At 39.9% G+C, this 20,390-nt stretch overlaps 2 protein-coding genes across 6 annotated transcripts in view; one reads left to right on the top strand and one right to left on the bottom strand.

The window, feature by feature from the left end:
- LOC309715798 (RAC-beta serine/threonine-protein kinase-like) overlaps positions 1 to 20,143 on the top strand; it is a 41,699-nt gene extending 21,556 nt beyond the window's left edge. For all 5 annotated transcript variants that reach the window (XM_082549221.1, XM_082549222.1, XM_082549220.1 and 2 more), the window contains exons 8-14: positions 1,185 to 1,253; positions 1,395 to 1,517; positions 14,516 to 14,644; positions 16,175 to 16,389; positions 16,472 to 16,559; positions 19,331 to 19,433; positions 19,534 to 20,143. In XM_082549221.1, coding sequence (XP_082405347.1) covers positions 1,185 to 1,253; positions 1,395 to 1,517; positions 14,516 to 14,644; positions 16,175 to 16,389; positions 16,472 to 16,559; positions 19,331 to 19,433; positions 19,534 to 19,613 — 807 coding nt within the window. In that variant the 3' untranslated portion in view covers positions 19,614 to 20,143. The remainder of the gene's footprint in view (positions 1 to 1,184; positions 1,254 to 1,394; positions 1,518 to 14,515; positions 14,645 to 16,174; positions 16,390 to 16,471; positions 16,560 to 19,330; positions 19,434 to 19,533) is intronic.
- Positions 9,447 to 11,268, bottom strand: LOC309715812 (uncharacterized protein). Its single transcript, XM_082549258.1, has 5 exons — positions 11,242 to 11,268; positions 11,033 to 11,144; positions 10,629 to 10,717; positions 10,342 to 10,514; positions 9,447 to 10,178 (listed from the first exon to the last, which is right to left on the bottom strand). The coding sequence occupies exons 2-5, from the start codon at positions 11,086 to 11,088 to the stop codon at positions 10,149 to 10,151; spliced, it is 348 nt and encodes a 115-aa protein (XP_082405384.1). The 5' UTR covers positions 11,089 to 11,144; positions 11,242 to 11,268; the 3' UTR covers positions 9,447 to 10,148.
- Positions 20,144 to 20,390: the final 247 nt, after the last annotated feature.

Below are 20,390 nucleotides of genomic sequence, written 5' to 3'. Positions count from 1 at the left end.
AAGAATACTGAGTTGCATCCCAAGAACACCATACCTACTGTGAATCATGGGGGTGGAAACATCATGCTATGGGGCTGTTTTTCTGCCAAGGGGACAGGATGACTGATCCGTGTTAAGGACAGAATGAATGGGGCCATGTATCGTGAGATTTTGAGCCAAAACCTCCTTCCATCAGTGAGAACTTTGAAGATGAAACGAGGCTGGGTCTTCCAACATGATCCAAAACACACCGCCCGGGCAACAAAGGAGTGGCTCCGTAAGAAGCATTTGAAAGTCCTGGAGTGGCCTAGCCAGTCTCCAGACCTCAACCCCATAGAAAATCTGTGGCGGGAGTTGAAAGTCCGTGTTGCTCGGCGACAGCCCCAAAACATCACTGCTCTCGAGAAGATCTGCATGGAGGAATGGGCCAAAATACCAGCTACTGTGTGTGCAAACCTGGTAAAGACCTATAGTAAACGTTTGACCTCTGTTATTGCCAACAAAGGTTATGTTACAAAGTATTGAGTTGTATTTTTGTTATTGACCAAATACTTATTTTCCACCTTGATTTACGAATAAATTCTTTACAAATCCTACCATGTGGATTCATGGATTTTTTTTTCACATTCTGTCTCTCACAGTTTAAGTGTACCTCTGGTGCAAATTACTGACCTCTGTCATCATTTTAAGTGGGGGAACTTGCACAATCGGTGGCTGACTAAATACTTTTTTGCGCCACTGTATATATATATGTGTGTATATATGTGTGTATGTGTATCATTTTCTTTCTGCTTGTTTGTATAAGCAAAGTATATTTAGACAAGAATTTACTAGATGAAGCAAAAGTTAAGTGTCTGACATGTTAAAACTGCTCAAATTGGAGATGGTCGAGCAGGAAATGTTGTAAAAGATAGCTGCTTTGAGATAGGATGAGCCTACTAAACTATGACCCGAAACTAGTTGTCATTTCTTAAACGCTATTAAACTCATTACAGTATCTTCACGTTGCAGTCTTCAAATCAGAAGCAAGGGAAAATTGAGTCTTTTAATTGATTTTTGAGGAATCTTAAAAATTCTTAAACCCAATCAAAGGCCTCTTTCTATTTACTTTGTTTGTTTGTTTTTCTCCTGATGGTTAGTAGTTACATAGGGATTCTTCGCTGTATACCTGATATTTTATTTTCATTGTGATAACGTTCTTACAGACACTGAAATATGCCTTCCAAACCCACGATCGACTCTGTTTTGTAATGGAATATGCTAATGGAGGCGAGGTGAGACCCCATATCCTACATCCATAATCAACTCATCAGTCATATGGGATGCACCCAGTTCAAGAGTTAACCATTTACACGTAGACAGATCTTGTGTAACACCAGGTAAGTCCTTGACTCTCTCTGCTCTGTTTTCTTCAGCTCTTCTTCCACCTCTCACGTGAACGAGTCTTCACAGAAGACCGGGCACGTTTCTATGGTGCTGAGATTGTATCAGCACTTGAGTACCTCCATTCACGTGACGTTGTTTACCGTGATTTGAAGGTGAATACGACACACAAATCCATCATTTCATGCCCCAAATGCCCCGTGTGCAAGTATGACTGCAATCATACTACAAACTGAATCTTAATTTGTTTATAATCACACACCAAGGGAAATGTTGCAAAATTTGAGAGCTTGTAGAATAAAATGTGTTTAGAAAAAAATTTAACTTGTATTTTGAAATTTTCATTATTATTTTGTGCTTTCACAAGTGTGTTAAATTTAGTTACAGAATAAACATGCACAAATAGACTTATATTTGCAAAACCAAAATTTAAATTTCGAATTTAAATTTTACATATATTTTTACAACTTACAACCAAAGCTCTGTGATTGCAACCTCTCAAATTAGTGAATACAACTGCTCAATTGCATCCTCTCGAGTTACAAATTCATGAATTTCCTCGCTTTGACATTGGAAACACGTCTTACAGTAAATGTGTTGTAAAACTCGTACTTGTAGCTAAAGAGGTGTTGGTAGGGCGGACAGAGCGGTCATCCAGTCAAAAGCAGAAGACCAAGAGGTCTCATTTTTCACTGTCCTCTGTATGCCATGCTGGATTCACTACAACAGAACAATTGTAAGTTTCCCTCAAAACTTTGCTTTTGCACATTAACACTGTGAATAATGACAAAATCAACACAAAGGACAAAAATCCTCAATCCTTATGAGGGGCAGCGTCAAGAACAACTTGACGCTGCACCATCGAGAGCATCCTGACCAACTGTATAACAGTCTGGTACGGGAACTGCTCTGCCTCAGACTGGAAGGCGTTGCAGAGGGTCGTGAAAACTGCCCAGCGCATCGCCAGAGCACCACTTCCTGCCATAAAGGACATCTACAGGAAGCGGTGTCTGAAAAGGGCTGGGAAAATCATCAGAGACCCCAGTCACCCATCACATGGACTCTTCACCCTCCTGCCCTCTGGGAGGCGCTACAGGAGCCTCCGGACTAAGACCACCAGGTACCGGAACAGCTTCTTCCCCACAGCTGTCAGACTCCTGAACTCTGCCTCCTGACATCTGACCCACGTTAACACATGGACTGAACATACACACACCCACAATGGACAACTGTACCCTCAAAAACACAATAATAACATGGACTAAACCACCACTCACAACCACTAGCACTTTATATAGCCTCTGTAGGAATTATCCACATATCTCACTTATCTTAACTGCACTACTGTATAGCTCTGTGTAAATAATCATTCTGTACATACGATAATTTTTAATCCTACAACTGTTTACAACTTGCATAGTTCCCATTTCTGTATAACTGTATATCTCAGATTTCTGTAAAGTTATTTATTTCATATTCTGTATAGTTTTTCATATTTATATCCTGTTCATAGCCTGTACATAGCTTGTACTCACTACAGCCTGTACATACTAGAGATGGCACGATACCACTTTTTTATGTCCGATACCGATACCGATATCATAAATTTGGATATCTGCCGAAACCGATATGAATCCGATATAGTGTTTTTAAATCAACAAAACAGTTTTTTAAAATATCTTGCTGCATTTTGCAAGTCTGCAAGTTCATACTCAAGTTTAAAACAACAACTACACTAAAGCTATTCTGTTATACCTGTATACAAAAAAAATATTTCATAGTTCAGCAATACTGATCAATCTAATAAACTTAGACCTACACCATCCTCCCTGTTCTGGTATTTTAAAGAGTACTTAGCGTAAATATTAAGCAACCTAACTAATAGGGTTCCAACTCCCAGCAACAACAAAAATAAATAAATAAAAAATAGGGAACCACCCCTCACGCTCCACCTCATGATGCTTAATCGACGTAATCAACCTTAATTTGATGCAGTGTGAAAAAAAAAATGCACAGAAATAAATTATTTTTCAAGAAATATTAAATAGATTCAACATCTTTCTTCAACAAAATTGCAGACTGCACAGATGGTACCTTCCCAAAGTAAAAAGTACTATAGCTTACTAGGGTATATATATTAGACTTAATAGTCACTATATACAGTAATTGACTTCTATTCATTTTACATCAAATTAAAACTTTGGGTGTCAGATAATTATTTATTAAAAGCTAGACATTTTAAATGAGAATAAGAAAGAAAAGTATGTCTTTGTGCCCCCTTTTCCCAGTTAATGCCCTATCGGCCCCCCTGGCTAAACTTTGCTAGATCCGCCCCTGCACAGTTACCAGCCGTCAGCTACGTAGAAAAAGATCCTGGTGTAGAAAGTAATATTAAATAAATTGTAACAACAGCTTATCAAGCTTAAACGTGCTGCTGTTGTTCAGCCGCTGGTTTCCTCTTTCTGGTGCAAAGTGGACCAAAAACAAACAAGAGAGACAGACTCGCGACAGAAAAGCCGATCAGCTGATCATTTAAGCAGTTTCACGACTGAAGTAGCAGCCGGAGAGCGAGAGGCAGTCGCTCGTTAAGCTTAACGTGGGAATGCTTTACAAACATTCAGAGATGGACTTACACACGTGCTTTACTTCTCTCGGGGATAACTTTGTCGGAGATGAAATGCCAGGTTGCTAGCGAAGCTCCAAATGCTATCCAGACCACCGACAGGTCCCGCATGCCACAGCCGCTCTATCACGTGACGCATACTGCTCCGACTGCTAACGTTCTGAGGCGAGTTACGGCGTGTTGCAAGTTTTGTGAGGTGCTTTCGTGATATTTAATGGATCGGATTACATTTTTTATTTTTCTCCGATATCCGATCCAGTAATTTAGGTCAGTATCGGACCGATACCGATACGTAATATCGGATCGGTCCATCTCTAGTACATACTTATAGTTATAGAATATTCACAACATACTTCATACCGTGTACATTATAACATACCATAATAGACCCATTTCTGTAATATACTTACATATCTATATTATTGCTAATATATATTGTAATATATCTATATCACTAAAGCACTTCTGGATGGATGCAAACTGCATTTCGTTGCCCTGTACCTCTGCATGTGCAATGACAATAAAGTTGAATTCTATTCTATTCTAACAAGAATGAATGAGCATTTTGGCTGCCAGAAGTGTTTCTCACTCAGTTTGTCCCAGTAAATCATGACTTTTACTTCATCTTTGAGCCCTCTCTCTGAACCACAGGACTGTCACTCGGGGACATCAGAACATTACACTTTAAATGACAGTATCTTTAAGCTGTTTTATCCATGCATATTAAGCTAAAAGGAATCTATACAAAGTCATTGTTATGCAGCAAATATGTTTGATTGCTAAAGGGTTTTCCCAGTATCTCTTTCATGCTGCTGTCCACCCTTTCAATGGAGTGGATGTTTGCAGGAAGGCTGTATGCTGTTTTTGTATTTGTTGTAATGGACTGGGGAATAGGAGCTATTGTCAGTTCTTTTCCTCGCCTCCTCTCCAAGCAGTCTTAGTCCCTCCAGTCTTAGTCCCTCCCCTTCCTCTAAGGAAGAGACATGAGGAGAGAGAGGAGTCCAGTCAGCCACTGTAGTGATAAGACAGCTTTACTGCATCGTGTTAAATTGATGTCACTTAAAAAAGTGTGTGGCACATTTGCATCATCTGTCTATTGTCTAATTTCCAGAGCACTGCTGTGTCTTCTGATTACTGATAGATGAGCATATCCATTCTTTGGGCACTCTTACAAATGGTGAAGGGTAAAAAGTTAGACTACATACCTAATCATCTTAAATAACTAAGAATACAAATTAATGCTGAATTTAGAAATCTCATTATTTGTGTGTTATTTATTACTTGCAACTTTTTGTAGCTCCTCTTCTATGCATTGCAGATAAAACTTACAAAAGTGTACATCATTACAGTGATGCTGACGGGACTCCTCTGCCCTCCAGATGCATTTTAGGAAATGAGACAACCTGTAAGATGCCAAACTGACTTAATTGTTTCAGTCTCAAGATACAGTAGAGATGAGAGACATAAAATTGAGAAACGTGAAAAGCGCAACCTCCTTGCCTCTATATTATGCAAAAGGATAAGCAAATTGGCTGGGATGACTTTACAGTAGGTCTCTATTATTGGGTTCTCCTGTCGCAGTTGTCCTCATCAGTAAAATGACATCATACTAGTCAGTCTATGAACCATTAAACATTCATACTAACACTTGTATAATACATTTCTGAATTCAACAGATAAAAGCTTTAAGAACATAACTGACAGATGTTAACTTCTCATTAGAAGTCGACTTGCTTTTTATTAATATAATTTTTTTTTAAAGTAAACTTTGACTGTCAATAGTATTTTATTCTTTTTGTTCAATTTGTTATTCATTATATTCTATTATTTGTCTAAATATCAGCAGACAAATAATCTGCGTCGATGGGATTTTTTTTTCTTCAGTCACAGGACATTAACACAGAAACCATAATATAACTTGTTACGTTATGGTAAATGGCCTGTATTTGTATAGCGCTTTACTTAGTCCCTAAGGACCCCAAAGCGCTTTACACTACATTCAGTCATCCACCTATTCACACACACATCCACACACTGGTGATGACAAGCTACATTGTAGCCACAGCTGCCCTTGGGCGCACTGACAGAGGCGAAGCTGCCAGACACTGGCGCCACCGGGCCCTCTGACTACCACCACTAGGCAACGGGTGAAGTGTCTTGCCCAAGGACACAACGACCGAGACTGTCCGAACCGGCGATTGAACCGGCAACCTTCCAATTACAAGACGAAGCAACAAGCAGGCTGAATTACACCAGAGGAATAGGTTTTTCAATTAAGTTTGTCTTTTTTTTAAAAAGGAAGTCACTGGAGATAAATGAAGGGCAGCAGGTGAATTTAAGGAGCAGGACAGTGCAAGCTGAGTAGATAAAACAGCAGGGATTAAAAGAGTACAGGGACTGGAGCTTGGAAGGTGGTGGGAACAGGACAGTGGGCAAGCAGCTAAGTACTTGGCAATAAATCACGATGATAGTGTCGATGCCGGTCAGTAGATGGCTTATAAGAAAGCTGGGGATTCTGAGAAACAGACAAGCTACAGGTTAGCTACAGGTTAGCAGGTCATCTACTTATCAGAAAGTTGGATATTGGTAAATGGTAAATGGACTGGTTCTTATATAGCGCTTTTCTACATTATCTGAGCACTCAAAGTGCTTTACATGCAAAAAAGCAGCGCACCCATTCATACAAGCACTTTTTTCTACGCTGTTTCTGAGTGCTTTGTATTTAACATTCACATGCAGTCATACTCCAATAGATGCATTGGAGAGCAACATGGGGTTAGTATCTTGCCCAAAGATATTTGGCATGCAGGCTGCAGCATATCACATGATGGCATACCACAGCATATTAAAGGTCTATTGGAGTCTGGCTCGACACCACACACACACACTAGTGATGGGATTTCCGGCTCTTTTTAGAGAACCGGCTCTTTCGGCTCGACTCACTAAAAAGAGCCGGCTCTTCGGCTCCGAACCGACTCTTCAGGTTGTTTTGTTGCTTTAATTAATTTATTATTAACAATAATATAAAATTATGCTCAAAAGGAATTACTAATGTAAAAAAAAAAAGTTGGTTTTATTTATATATATTTTATATATAAATATATGCAGTGGCCCCTAGAGACAAAGCACATACAAACTCCAAAACACATTTCTAGCATTAACTGAACTTCCAAAACAGAGCTACCTAGATCACTTAAATTACACAATTGAAAGCATACAGTATGTGTATGGTTTGTGTATTTATACACAAGCACTCATATATTCAAATAATTTTAAAAAAAAGTTCATTTACCTGTTACTACCACACACCAAATCCAGTCAGTGGTACTTGCTGGCTTGTGTAGCCACTAGGTAACAAAAGCTCAACACTGCGCCTAGCATCCTGGAGCACTTCTGTTGTGTTTTGTACGTGTTTTGGAGTTTTTACGTCAGGCATGTCCAAAGTCCGACAGATTTCAAGTGGCCCACAGCTTCAGTCTAATTATGTATAATTTATGGCTCACTTTCTAAGTCTGAATAAATAAATCATGACTTTAAAGGTGTAATTCCTTTTTTCAGCACATGGTGGCAGCACATTTTTTTTGCTACTTGCACCTGTGCTGCAAGCCCGCCCTTCTCTGCTCATTTCTGCCATGGCGACTGTACAAAAAAAGAGAAAGGTTGATGGTGAGGGCCGCCGCTTTCAGGAGCGGTGGGAATTTTACTGAAATTCGAGGCAATTGTGTTTGCCTGATTTGTAAAGAGACTATTGCCTTGTTCAAGGATTTTAACATCAGGAGACACTACGAGACTAAACATGCTGCAACATTTAACAAGCTAACAGGGAGTGAGCGCGCTGAAAATGTGAAGCAACTCCAAGCTGCTCTGGATTCGCAACAGCGATTTTTCATGCGGGCCTGTGAGACACATGAAAATATCACGAAAGCCAGCTACGAAGTGGCTATGTTAATAGCTAAACATGGCAAACCTTCCACTGAAGGTACGTTTATCAAAGACTGTGTCATGAAAATGGTGGAGAACATTTGCCCCGAGAAGAAGCAAGAATTTCTGAGTGTTTGCTTGGCACGCAACACTGTGGCATGAAGAGTTGAGGATATATCGTCAGACATTCACAGACAACTGCGGGACAGAGGAGTGGATTTTGATTATTTCTCATTAGCCTGCGATGAAAGCACCGATGCATCTGACACCGCGCAACTACAGATTTTTTTTACGAGGAGTCGACAACAAGATGAACGTGACAGAGGAGCTGCTGGATCTCAAAAGCCTTAAGGGTCAAACCAGAGGAATGGATTTATTCATTTCTGTTTGTGAAGCTGTTGATGATATGAAGCTACCATGGAGTAGTTTCTAGGATCATTACTGATGGTGCACCTGCCATGGCTGGTGAGCGAAGCGGATTGTCCACTGATCTGCAATAAAGTCAGCGAAGAAGCAGGTAACGCTGTTAAACTTCACTGTATCATTCATCAGCAGGCTCTCTGTGCGAAACATCTCAAATTTGATGATGTTATGAAACCAGTAGCAAAGACAATCAACTGTATTCGCTCTAAAGCTCTGTACCACCGACAGTTTCAGCAGTTTCTGCATGACATCCAGGCTGAATATGGTGACGTAACTTATTACAATGATGTGAGGTGGCTAAGTCGGGGGTCTGCACTACAGCGATTATTCTCTCTCAGAGAGGAAATCAGACAGTTTTTAGATGAAAAGGGACAACCAATGGAAGAAATGTCTGATCCTGTATGTCTGGCAAATCTGGCTTTTTTGGTTGACATTACGAAGCATCTGAATGCGCTGAATGTTAATCTTCAAGGAAAAGACGCAGTGGTGAGCCAACTATACGCTTACATCAAGGCCTTTGGAACCAAACTGCAACTTTTTCAAAGACACTTGTCCCTAACAGAGCCCTGTACCACACACTTCCCAACTTTGAAAGAGGTTATTGACAGTTTCCCAGTGGATATTAATGTCCAAAGGAAGAGGTGTGCAACAGCTATCGTGTCTCTTTCTGGAGAATTTAACAAACGCTTTCAGGACTTTGCAGCTATTGAAAAAGCTAAGCAAGCCTACCGCAGACATGAGCGAGACAAATAAATATGAAGGCATGCCGGCTCGGACGTCGCCCGGATCAACAAGGTCCGCGTCAGGTGTTGAGGAACCAGGGCACCCTGACGAAAAGTGGGCTACTGGAACAAGAAGGCATCGGTGGGCAAGAGACGAAAACAGGGCGTTGTTGGAATGCTACTACGCAAGTAACCCCGGCGGCAGGGGCTACATGAATAGGATGAGGGACCTATGGATTCTTCGATACCCAACATCCACAATGACGGCGAAACAACTAGTAGCTCAGTGTTCCAACATTTGAAAGAAGGGACTGCTCTCACAGCTAGAGATGGACGAGGTACAACACAAATTCTACGGCAAGGAGGAGTCCCCAGATAGCAAGGAAACATTGAAACAATGTTGAGTCAATATCAGGCTGTGTCATTGAATCAACATTGAAGTGTGACGTTGACCTGACGTCACTCTTGCACCCTTTTTTAACGTTGAAACAACGTCAGGTTTTGATGTTGAATCAATGTTGAAACCTGACGTTGATTCAACGTTATATTTTCTAATACTGTTGACATTGAAACAATGTCAGATTCTGATATTGAAACACTGTTGAGCTATGGTGTTGATTTTCCACCTCTTTCGCACAGTTGCTTTTTATTAAAACAACAGTTAAATCATGACTGGAAATCTACCTTTCTTTATAGGTATTTTAACCAATACTAAACTACTGCATGTTTCCATCAATACTTCAACCACCTAAACACATAATTGTACTTATTCCTTAAATTGGACACCCTTTATAAAAAAAAACCAAATGTCTCACAATGTATCATGTCAATATTAATATCCTAAAATAAGAAAGCATTGCATGTGATGTAACAGAGAAAAAAAATAAACAAAAAAAGGTCAATAGGCATGTTTCGTTTGCTAAATACTTTATTAAAAGACAGTTTCCTATTTACGTTTATATGATTCACAGAAGTTTGTAATTTTTTGCATGATGTGCGTCCTGCACCACCCAAATGATCTGGGGCGTATCGGAGCCATTTCTGCACTGCTTGTGCAAAGACAAACTCGGACATAGAGTTTGCCCCTAACTGCTGCGTCAGGCTCCAATCAAGGCAAAGCGTCTCACCTATAGACACATTTTAAGAGATGGAATTAGCGTGTCTCATGTCTTAAATGTGTATGCAAGTGCTTGTGTGTTTAATCAACAGGCCGTTGTTATGTATTTAAATCACATCTGACAGCTATTACACTTTATAGTTACAAAGTGTACATAACCTTTATATACTTACCATTGCCTTATTTGCCTCTTGTGATTGAAGAGCTGGCTCTGCATTGTTTAGCTCCTCAATGTTGTGCAAGGGCAAATCCAGAGGCAGTACCCCAGCATCTACCGATTCATTGCAGCCGGTATTGCGGATGGCTCTGACCTCCTCACGGAGTTCGTTAACAGCTCTCGTCAGGTCTGACAGAAAAAGATAATTTTTTTTTTAAGTATTTAAGAATACAGACAACTTATCAAAAGTTTCCTTGTGTCACACACAGATATGTACAAAGACACTAGACAGTATTTTATTACCTGGTATTTTCACTCGAGGGGCCTGGGGAAACCATTTTTTTGTGGGCTGCTCATCCTCTGAGTCACTATATGTGTACAGGGGATTTGGTCTAAAGAAAAAAAGTTGAAAACGGTCATAAGTAATTACAAATGTGCTTTTGGAATATTTTTTCCTAAAGTTACAGTTTGATTTATAACAACACACACAGGAAACTGAGATGTGCAAGAAGGTACAGTATACAAGGAATTTTTGAAGTGCACAAGTGTACACGGCTTTGCATTTATAAAAAGTTTACAAGCTTCCACTTTTTGGACTATATTATGTGGTGATATTGCAGTATGCAAGCACCACAGATATGTATAAAAGACAAGATCATAAATTCTTAGCAATCAAAGATATGTTTGTGAAATAAAAAAAGTTTTACTTGTGCTTTCTTTTATGACTGGTCTGAGTTTCAGCTTCGGACTGAAGGTCAGACATATCACAGTGTTCACTTAGATATTTCTGAAGACTGCGTTCTGCTTCGTGAAATGTGTCTGGAAGTACAAACACAATGTATGGCCAGACATAAATTAGGACACGAAAAACTTGTTATTGTTACATTTATTCAATACCAATCCAGATGATACCCACCATGGCTTATTAGAAGTCGGACTGGTGCATAGGTGAGTCATGTTGCACCAGGATGAACTCTCCTCTTTACTGCGTCGTGGATCCTGAATGTGTCTCACGGAGGATATGGAGGCCATGACAATTTCTCCCCATTTATCCATGATCTAGGGACTATTTCTGTACCACCAGTGCTAAACTGCACAATGCACCAGTCTTTCATTTTTATCTTTTTTTTTAAATTTGGAGTCCTTTTTTGCCCTGTCTAGGATAAACAGGAAACAGATAATTACAATATATTTCATAGTCACTACAAAACTTGATATATTGATTGAACTAAATAATAAATAATAGCTTAAAATGTATATAGGCAACAATTACAAGCAAACCCGTATATGTAAGCATTTAAACACTGAAGATAATAAAATTAACAGTATTTTGTCTAAGTCTGCCATTGTAGGAATTCATGGCACCGAGACAAAAACTTGGCGCACAGTGTGGCGTCAAAATAGGCGCACACCTTTGACGCTGCGTTTTCTCCGTCTTCCTCGTCCACACGTAAATGCTAAACGCAGTTTATGTGTGGACAAAAGGTGCAAACGCAAGTTAGGTGAGCGTGCAGTGTAAAGTTTGAATTGAGTGCGAATCGAAGCGGGTGCTCACCAATCATTAAAAGTAACAAAGTCATTGAACACATTTATACAGTTACCTTTACGTTTATCAATCATATATCACAGATTTACAATTTTTTGTAGTACTATGCTAAAAAGCAACTACAGAGCGAAAGTCTGGGTCAAGCGCCGAGGCGACGGCAAGAACAAAGGAACCCTCGAAGCGTTAAAGCTAGCTTTGTAAGGGAATATAACAGAAAAGTATGAAACGAAAATGTTTTCTTTGTTGATAGACTTTGTTTGCAGTGCAATTTATTTGTTGCCGGATTGTAAGATGAAAGTAGACACAATTTCGGGCTCCCACATTTTATCCGAAACTTTACATTAACAAGTTTTTTTTTTGTTTTTTTTTTACTGTTATTCAAATGCAACCGTGGAAATAACGAATAGAACAAAAGTCATTCATTCTTACATTATACTAATCATGGTGCAGGCCAGTGCAGTGCATGAACTGATGCCTTCTCCGGTCAATTCCGCTGAGAGTAAATCTAATGTCCCGCTCTACTGTACAAGACAATGGTTACCTGGAGGGATGTACCAATGTGATAGGGGTGCTGCGGAATAGTCCAAGTGGTAGCAGCTTTAATTTCCCGCTCAACCATAAATCGATGGTTTTTCAACGTGATTGTTGTCACCTTGTCAACTATAAATAGATCAACAATCAACGATGACAGAACAACAGTGAATCAATGTTATTTCAATGTCAGTGTCAGGTTTCATCAGTATTTCAATGTTGTTTCAACATTGGTTTTGTGTTGACATTTCAATCCTGACGATTCTGATGGTTCAGATGGAAAATCAACATCTGTTCAATGTCTCCTTGCTATCTGGGTCAGGACGCCAGGTCAGGGGGGAGATATCATCACCCCCACCCGAGATTGGGTACATAGCCCCAAGTGCGATAGGAGAAGGATCGTTGAGTGCGAGAGGAACTGACCTGAAAAATAGGATAATGGCCAAGCTTGAAACCTGGATCCCCCGTAGCCGGTTACCAAGATTACGTGAAGTACCCTCAGAAGGACTGCTAGATGATGTTAATGCAGCACTACGGACAATACCTACAACCACGATTACCGACACTAACAAGCTGATCTACAATATGGCAGCAGTGATCAGTGAGATGCTTGGCTACAAGTTGAACAGCCACAAGGGGCAGTACCCTCCATGGAGGAGGAGGCTAGAGGGCAAGATCAAAGTAGCACGAAGGGAGGTTAGCACACTAACGGAGTTGCAGAAAGGTGCGACAAAGAAGGTGCATAAGAAATACAGCAAGCTGTCCATACCTGAGGCCTTGGCCAAGCAAAGACTCACAGCCTTGACCAGCCGCTTGAGGAGGTACACCAGAGAGATAGAAGGCAGGAGAATAAACCAGCTGTTCTCCACAGAACCAGCAAAGGTGTACTCTCAGTGGCAAGGGAACAATAATAATAAGAGAACAGCACCACCAAGGCTGGAGGCAGAACAATACTGGAAGAGCATATGGGAGAAGGATGCAACCCATAACGGCAATGCTCAGTGGCTAGTGGATCTGAGGGCAGACCACAGCGACCTCCCTGAACAGGGTCCAGTAACCATCACAGTGGCAGATATCCAAGAAAGGGTCTCCAGTATGAAGAGTTGGACAGCACCAGGGCCCGACATGGTTCACGCCTACTGGCTAAAGAAGCTGACTGCACTCCACGAACCTCTGGCAGCACAAATGAACCAGCTGCTAGTTAACGAGAGACACCCGGAATGGCTAACCGAAGGTCGGACAGTCCTGATCCCCAAGGACCCCAAGAAGGGACCGGTCCCCTCCAACTACCGACCAATAACCTGTCTCAGTACTACATGGAAGCTCCTGTCAGGCATCATATCGGCTAAGATGAACAGGCACATGGGTCAATACATGAGCGGGACACAGAAAGGAATTGGCAAGAATACCAGAGGCGCAAAACACCAGCTACCGGTAGACAGAACAGTCAGCCGAGACTGCAAGACCAGATTGACCAACCTGTGCACGGCCTGGATTGATTACAAGAAGGCCTATGACTCAATGCCCCACAGCTGGATACTGGAATGCCTAGAATTGTACAAGATCAATGGGACCCTAAGAGCCTTCATCAGGAACTCGATGGGGATGTGGCGTACAACACTACAACACTCAACACTCAAAAGCCTGCCATCCATGGATTCTGCCAGTGTTTTGATCTGTTCACCATCAACATGGACCCCGTGATGATCCTCAGCCAGAGCCTGAGCTCTGGCTGATTGGGACCCACACCCAGTTTCATACCTTGGCTCAGGCGATTAGAGGATCATCAGGGGGTCCTTTTGTCCCTCTGTGGGCGATACTCCCACTAGGTTATATCTGGGACTCTCCACCATTTGACCTTAGAACTGAAGAAGCTTCTCGGATGAGAGGTGAAACGTCTTCAAGCAACTTAAAGAAGTCCAGACGCTTTTCTTTGCAAGCTGCTTTGACTAGATGTAGGCTTATTTTTTGGTTAGTTTAATGTAGACAGCATGTTTGTTTTTCTGTTGTTTTGTGAACAGACGAAGAAAATGTACAGGAACTGTGGATCTGTTGAATTGGCAGCAGTGTATGATTATACTGAAATCTGATGTGAATGTGTTTTTCCTCTCAGCTGGAGAATTTGATGCTGGACAAAGACGGACACATTAAAATAACTGATTTTGGCCTTTGTAAAGAGGGCATTACTCCAGATGCAACAATGAAAACCTTTTGTGGAACACCTGAATATCTGGCTCCTGAGGTAAGGCACTGTCTGGTGACACATTTTAAACACACCTGTGTTGTCAAGCTTGTTTAATAGCTTGTTTAATATCATAGTTTGGTCCCCTGTCTCTAGATTTGCTGCAACTGTAAATCTATTACTCATATTTTATGTGCATAAGAAGCTGTCTTGGTTGAGCCATGTAAAGTGTTCTGTTTTTGTTTGTTTTTCCTGTGTACAGTAAAACAAGGTACGTGTGAGTTGATATGTTGACCAATGTCCAATATCACTAAGAATCATGCTACACCCAAGACACCCAATCACCCAAGTTTGTGAACTTGGGAATGAGGTGATGTAGACGTTTCATGCCATACCATAATCTCAGACTAGTTCAAATCTCAGTGACCTTGACCTCAAGGTCAGAGGTCACGTTTCCTGAAAATGTTGTCAATGCGACAACTTGAGCACAAGCCAACACAGGATTTCCAAATTGTGTCAAGAGGAGTACCACTGGCGACCACCAGTTGGTTTTTTATTTTTTTATTTATTAAAACAGCTTTTACCATCAAGCCATTCAACACCTCAACTACAACACTTGAATACCGACACCACACTTCACAGGATGCACACAGAAGCTGTCCTAAAGTTTCTCAAGAACATACTACACTCTGCACTGGTCACTTCATTCTTATTAGTATTTAAATAAAAATAAAAACCCTTACTCCGTCCAATACTGTACTAACTGCAACTCTAAAATCTTGTACTGCTCAGTTTGTGCTACTGCTCACTCCTGCCACTTTATCCCATGTGCAATATCCCATTACCCCCATTTCAATGGTCACATTTCTATTTAAGATTTTTTTATTTATACATTTGTGTATATATTTATATATATTTAGTCTGTTAATATTTGTAATATTTTTACTGTATTATACTGCTGAGTGACTTGTCTTCTGCATGTCAAACACATTTCATTGGAATGTTGACCCTGTGCTAGCTTGCATATGACAATTAAAACTGAAATTGAACTGAAACTGACTTATATTGGGCTCTACTATAGACAGATGGGCCACACCAGCAGAAGACCACATTGAGGCCACAGTTTGCATGGAATTAACAAATTAGACAGTAGAAGATTAGAAAAACATTGTGTAGTCTGAGTTTCAATTTCTGGTGAATTTTAGCTGGTATGGTTCCTTTTATCAGCTCACTGATATACACTGATATTATATCAGGCACAATTCGGACCCCTTAGTACCAGTTAAGCATGGTTTAAATGGCAGCTCCATTTAAACATGCAGATCACTTATTTAAAGAGTAGGAAGAAAATGATGCATTTGATTTTTTTACACACTTAAGAGAAAAGATTAGCCCTGCTCTTTCAATCAGAAGGGGTGATGTAAAAGATGACTGATAAGAAGTTTGAACAGAAAAAGAAGAAAAAACATATAAAGAAGAAATATTTTTGACTCACAAAAGTGTGCCATTATTTGCACCAAATGCTATGGTGTGCCAATTCAGAGTTATGGCTTTTTACTGCTGTTGAGAAATCGGTCTCTTCTTCCTCAGGTCCTAGAAGATAATGACTACGGCCGCGCAGTGGACTGGTGGGGTCTCGGTGTAGTTATGTATGAAATGATGTGTGGCCGATTGCCTTTCTATAACCAAGACCACGAGCGCTTATTTGAGCTCATCCTAATGGAGGAGATCCGCTTTCCTCGGAACCTCTCACCTGAGGCCAAGTCCCTGCTGGCTGGCCTGCTCAAGAAGGATCCCAAGCACAGGTATTAGCCCAAACTACTACTCTGTGTGGATTATATTAAAAATGCCTAGTTTACTCTCAAATAATCTCATTTGGACTGACAGGTTAGGAGGAGGTCCCAGTGATGCCAAAGAAGTAATGACTCACAAATTTTTTATCACCATCAACTGGCATGATGTGGAACAGAGAAAGGTGGGGCTTTCTTTTTTTTAACAACTTATTTCTATTTATCAAGTGCAGTCAGACAGTCCAATCAGTCATGTCTTCATTTAACAGGAACAGCAGTTACAAGTGAGTCAAAAATGAAACGATGGATTCTGGCATTCTTGCAGTGTAGCATTCTTGTTGCTCCATAGCAACATGACATGAGAGAAATAAAAAGTAACCAAATTAATAATAACATTCATGAGGAATCCCAACACTCACCAGATGTACTATAAAGTAACCACATTTTTCACACACACTTGAATTTGGGTGAGGTGGAGTGACAAGCTCCTTACACTACGATGACGGTGGATGGCTGGGAACCTTCACAGACACGGATTTTAGATGTTCTCAAATTTTGATAAATGGTAAATGTCCATGGAAAGTAGCCATCAGGCCAATCCACATGTGATAGATTCCATTGATATTAGGTTCTTTTGGTGGTGCAAAGTGTTGATTTTTTCACCAACAACCTTTTGAATTGCAACCAAAAAGTTTGGCCTACTCATCAGGCCATATCAGAGGTTTCCTCATGCTTGTGGAATACTTGATGTATATTTTGCAAATTTTTGCCAGATTTCAATGTTTTTCTTTGTCAGGAAAGGCTTCCATCTTGCAACCCTACTCCATAGTCAAGGCAAATGTAGAATATGGGAGATTGTTTTCACACTTTTAGTTGCAGAAATGTCTTAAATACATAAGGACCTGGATGACTTCTAATTTCCTACCTCACCTCTGTGCTTGTCAGTGCAGCATTTAATATTTTGGACACTAAGATTTTATTACAGAGATAAGAGCATGCCGTAGTTAGAGAATGTAGTACGCTGCAGTGGTTTTAATCAAATCTATTTAATAGACTCCAATTTTTTCATGTAAATGAAGATTGTTCTGTACTTGCAAAGGTTAATCATAGAATTCCAGAGTGTTTCATGCTACGATTAATTCTGTTTACATTATATATGCCTCTCTTAGGCAGTGTCATTCAAAGGCATACGATACATTTTCATTGCTACGCAGCTGATACCCACTGACACACCAATTCGTTAAACTGTTTAAGATAATAAATGTCCTGCGTCTAAATTCTGATTCATTGGTCCTAAAAATCTTGGAAACACAGTGTCTAACCAGATGCATACTTTGGAAGCCATTACCTAGGCCTCCAGTAATACGGTGAGGAATCTTGGAGTTGTTTTTGACCAGGATGTTCTTGATTAAACAAATATGTAGCACTGCTTACTTATTTTGTGCAGTATCTTTAAAATTAAAAATATTATTTCTGATCTTGTCCTGAAAATGCATTAATGCATTTATTACTTCTAAGCTGGACTATTGAAATTCATTATCAGGTTGTCATAAAAACTCTTTGAAATGCCTTCTGTTGATCCAAAATGCTCCAGTTGGAGTACCACCAGGTACTAGAATGAGACAGCATATTCCTCCCATACTGACTTCACTTCATTGGCTCCATGTTAAATTCAAAGTAAAATTTAAAATCCTTCTCCTCACATACAAGTTGTTAAATATTTAGGCCCCATCTTTTCTTAAAGAACTCATAGTACCCTATCACCATAATAATAGAGCACTTTGTTCTCAGACTCCTGGATAAATTTATAATTAGTTTAATAAGTAGCTCTTTGAAGGAAATTTCTGTTAGCTGTTTCTGCGTAAAGCAAAAAGCTAATTGAACTAATAAAAATTAATACAAATATTAGCGCATGGGAATACAAGTGTTTTTTACTCCTTAGCCATAAAAGGCTGATTGGGTATTGTCATTACAAAATCTTGTGAATGCAATAACTCAAGAAAGAAGTCACCGAGAATTTTCAAATTAATCAGAATTTTTAATTAATCTCAAGTTTAGAGGTCAAGTTTTCTGAAAATCTTATGATTGTGATAACTTAAAAACAAAGCGACGCAGGATTTTGAAATTGAGACCATAGGTGTATGTGCTACGAGGCTACCACTGGTGGTCGCCAGTATTGCTTAACATTATTGTGAGGCAACATGTTTCTAATTTTAGAGATATTGTGGAAATGCAAGAAACAGCCCTAAATATTTGTTTAATATGCACATTGAAGGATATATCGTAGTCAAAAACAACTCCAAGATTCCTTACAGTGTTACTGGAGGCCAAGGTAATGCCATCCAGGGTAAGTATCTCGTTATCCATCATATTTCTAAGATTTTTAGGGCCAAAGACAAGAACTTTAGGTTTGTCTGAATTAGAGGTCATCTAGGTTTTTACACAGTAACTTTAATAACTACAGCATGCTCTGATCTGTGTAACAAGTATTGAATGCTGCATCAAGATAAGCACAGAGATGAGGCCATAAGATGATCATTTGTAACCTTCGTTAACCCTGCTTTTGTACTGTGATAAATTCAGATTTAAAACTCTCCAAATAAACCATTCCTGTACAGATAATTAGTTAGCTGTTTCACAGCTACTCGTTCAAAATCTTTTGAGATAAACAGCCTATAATTAGTTAAGACAGCTGGGTCAAGTAGTGGCTTTTTACCCCATTTCCGCAAAAGGGTATTGGGGTAATGTCATCACCTCACTGGGCAGGTCGGCAGGCTGGTAGCATGTACACCCAAGTTTGTGAATATGATAACTCAAGACCGAAGTGATGTAGGAATTTTAAATGGATACCCTAGGTATGAGTTATGCCAACTGCATTGTAGACCCTCCTCTACATGCATGTTATAAATCCAGCATGTTACCAAGTGATATCTGTCTCTTCCAATCCCTGGTACAGCTGACCCCCCTCTTCAAACCGCAAGTAACATCAGAGACAGATACCCGGTACTTTGATGAGGAGTTCACAGCACAAACAATCACACTCACTCCCCCAAACAAGTGTAAGTATCTTCTTGTTGGACCCGTCAGCACTGATCCATCATTATTCAAAGTTAATATCACGTTTCTTGGTCACTGACTTAGATTGCCTTCTTGTTACAGATAACAGTCTGGACTGTGAGGACCCCAGCCAAGAAGCTCATTTCCCCCAATTCTCCTATTCTGCTAGCATAAGAGAGTGATAGCATCTCTGCCACACACACACACACGTGTATAAACACCTTGGTTACAATCATACAGCCATAAAAATAAGTAGAGCTTTCATTTTTAAAGAGGTGTTACTCTTAGCACGATTTCAGTGCCTTGCCTGGGAGCCTTATTGTTAAAATCTGTCTTTGTCCACAGAAAGGAAAAAGCCTATCCACAGTGACTATACTGTAACATAAGAACTTCACATAGCCATCAGTGCAGTTTAACAACATAATCAAGACCATCAGACCTACAAAGATGGTGCTGCTGTTTGTACCATTCTTTTTTTCTTTTTTTTTATATTCAATGAATAAGCCATGCAACTCCCCATGACACTTGTAAGTCCTCTAATTCAATCCTGGCTGTGACCTTTGGTGAAATATATGAAGAAGGGAGGAGAGCAGCAGTTAATCTTACTATTACACCAAAAAATCCTGCATGTCTGTTTTTTGAACATTTTTTTCTTCTGTATTATTAGCTCATTGAGTATTAAGGAATAAATTATAATATTATACAAATGGAAGGATGTGTACTGAACTCAATCCTTGTACAAGCTAACTGCAAAAAATGGACATTTGTCACTTTTTATTACTTTGTGCTTTAGAATTTTGGTCTCCCATGTGTTAGATATTGTCTTTGTAGCCTTTATCATTTAGCATTTTTGGTCCCCCAGAACACAAGTTCACTTGCTGAACATTTTACATCAGAGATGTCAGACTCATTTTACATCGAGGGCCACATACAGCCCACTTTGATCATATGGGGACCAT

The sequence above is a fragment of the Aulonocara stuartgranti genome (assembly GCF_965226115.1).
Source record: "Aulonocara stuartgranti genome assembly, chromosome: 10".
NCBI classification, from domain to species: Eukaryota; Metazoa; Chordata; class Actinopteri; order Cichliformes; family Cichlidae; genus Aulonocara; species Aulonocara stuartgranti.
The sequence above is the reverse complement of the archived record's forward strand: the minus strand, read 5'-3'. Positions and strand labels throughout refer to the sequence as shown.